Below are 2,328 nucleotides of genomic sequence, written 5' to 3'. Positions count from 1 at the left end.
GTTGGGGTCCTCTTCGTCCTCCTCCTCTTGGCCACTCTCCTCTACGTTGTCCGGAGGTAAGGAGACCAAAAAAACTCAAAAGAACACCCCCCAAAAAAAAACCCAACCCCCAAAAGAGCATTTTTCCACCACCAAAGTTGGCTGAGGGGTGATTTTGGGGATCAAAACGCTGATTTCCTGCAGGAGGAGGAGGTCACGGCCACGCCAGTCCGAAGAGGACGTCTACTTCTCCAAGTCAGGTAAGCAATGGGGTGATGGGGTCAATGGGGATGGGTGGGAGGTGACAAGGGTGCTGACACCCCCCCCCGGCACCCCACAGACCAGCTGAAGCCCCTCAAGACCTATGTTGACCCCCACACCTATGAAGACCCCAACCAAGCCATGCTGAAGTTCACCACCGAGATTCATCCGTCCTCCATCACCCGCCAGAAGGTCATCGGCGCCGGTAGGTCCTCGGGTGGCTTTGTCACCTCAAAGACACCCCTAAATTGGGCCGTTGGTGGGGGATGGTTTAACGTTCCCCTTTTCCTCTGAGCAGGTGAATTTGGGGAGGTCTACAAGGGCACCCTGAAGCGTGGGAAGAAGGAGGTGCCCGTGGCCATCAAGACCTTGAAGGTGGGCTACACGGAGAAACAACGGGTGGACTTCTTGAGTGAAGCTGCCATCATGGGCCAGTTTTGCCACCACAACATCATCCGCCTGGAAGGGGTCGTCTCCAAATGTGAGTGTTGTGTGTGACAAAAAAAAACTCCAAAAAAAAAGGCCAATTTCCCTGCAGAACACCCCAAAAAAATCCTGTATAAAAATCGTGTGTTTCGAGCAACGATGGTGGGTTGGGTTTTTTCTTTTATTTTAGGAGTTTTTAGGAGGTGTCTGAGATTTTGGGGAGGGTTGTGGTGGGGTTGTGTGGGGTTTTTTGAAGGTTTGGAGCATTTTGGTGTTTTTTTTGAGGGGGTTGGTCTTTTTTTGGGGGAGAGTGGGGCTTTTTTGAGGGATGGATTTTTTTGAAGGGTTGCTGACGTTGGGAAGGTTTTGGGGGTTTGGGGTTTTTAGGGGGAGTGAGTGGGCTCTAGTTGGTGGGTTTGGGAGGGGTTGCGGAGGGTTTTGTGAAGAATTTTGGGATTTTTAGGGGTTTTTTTCCACTCATTTGGGGTCTTTTTTTGCTGCACAGACAAGCCCTTCATGATCATCACGGAGTACATGGAGAACGGGGCGCTGGATAAATTCCTGCGGGTAGGTGAAGCGTGGGGACCATCCCCCCAGCTCCAGGCCAGGACTCTCGGGTGGTGGAACCACCAAACCCCACCACGGGATGAGAACCTGGATTCGAGGCCGGATTCTCCCCTTTCCCCCAGGAAAAAGAGGGGGAGTTTGGCGTCATCCAGCTGGTGGGGATGCTGAGGGGCATCGCCGCCGGCATGAAGTACTTGGCCAACATGAACTACGTCCACCGGGACCTGGCCGCCCGCAACATCTTGGTGAACAGCAACCTGGTGTGCAAGGTGTCTGATTTTGGGCTCTCAAGGGTGTTGGAAGATGACCCCGAAGCCACCTACACCACCAGCGTAAGTGCCACCACCGGGCGCTTGGCCACGGCGGGGTTGTATCTTTTGAGGGGTACAGCGTTGACCCCCAATATCAGGGTACAGCCTTGACCCCCAATTTCCCTCCAGGGAGGGAAGATCCCCATCCGTTGGACAGCCCCCGAGGCCATCTCCTACCGCAAGTTCACCTCGGCCAGCGACGTCTGGAGCTACGGCATCGTCATGTGGGAGCTCGGGGGGCGGGCCTTCCGGGGACCTCTCCAACCACGAGGTCAGCCACCACCCTTCCACCACCACCACCACCCTGCTTTTGGGGGTGTCTTCTTGGGGTTCCTTTTAGAAGGAACGCCACCCAACCTCCTCCTCCTCCTCCTGTGGGTAGGTGATGAAGGCCATCAACGAGGGCTTCCGCCTGCCCGCCCCCCTGGACTGCCCCTCTGCCATCTACCAGCTGATGATGCAGTGCTGGCAGCAGGACCGTGCCCGGCGCCCCAGGTTTGCTGATGTGGTCAGCATCCTGGACAAGCTCATCCGAGCCCCCGAGTCCCTCAGGGCCTTGGCAGACTTCGACCCTCGGTGAGAGAGATGGGTGGGGTGGGGAAGATGGGTGAGGGCTCCTCTGCTCAGGGGCTCCTCTGCTTGCGGGCACCTTGGGGGTTTCACGGGGCTTTGGGCATCTTGGGCATCTCACTTTTGGTAGGTTTGGGTTCTCCCGTTGCTTCTCACACCTCTGCACCCTTGTGTTCTTGGAATTGTTCTGCTGGGAAGAGACCTTTCAGATCAT

At 56.0% G+C, this 2,328-nt stretch overlaps 1 protein-coding gene across 1 annotated transcript; it reads left to right on the top strand.

Moving 5' to 3' along the window:
• Window positions 1–183: 183 nt before the first annotated feature.
• Window positions 184–2,124, top strand: LOC103778244 (ephrin type-A receptor 2-like; the record flags this gene model as incomplete). The annotated part of the gene is given in 8 exon segments (XM_008945821.1): window positions 184–239; window positions 320–445; window positions 539–721; window positions 1,172–1,233; window positions 1,356–1,565; window positions 1,674–1,777; window positions 1,779–1,815; window positions 1,927–2,124. Coding segments are annotated over 8 exon segments (976 nt in total), but the record flags the coding sequence as incomplete, so codon positions are not given.
• Window positions 2,125–2,328: the final 204 nt, after the last annotated feature.

The sequence above is a fragment of the Merops nubicus genome, unplaced genomic scaffold, assembly GCF_000691845.1.
Source record: "Merops nubicus isolate BGI_N331 unplaced genomic scaffold, ASM69184v1 scaffold46098, whole genome shotgun sequence".
Lineage (NCBI taxonomy): Eukaryota > Metazoa > Chordata > Aves > Coraciiformes > Meropidae > Merops > Merops nubicus.
Note: the sequence above shows the minus strand (reverse complement) of the source record. Positions and strands in the feature narration are given on the sequence as shown.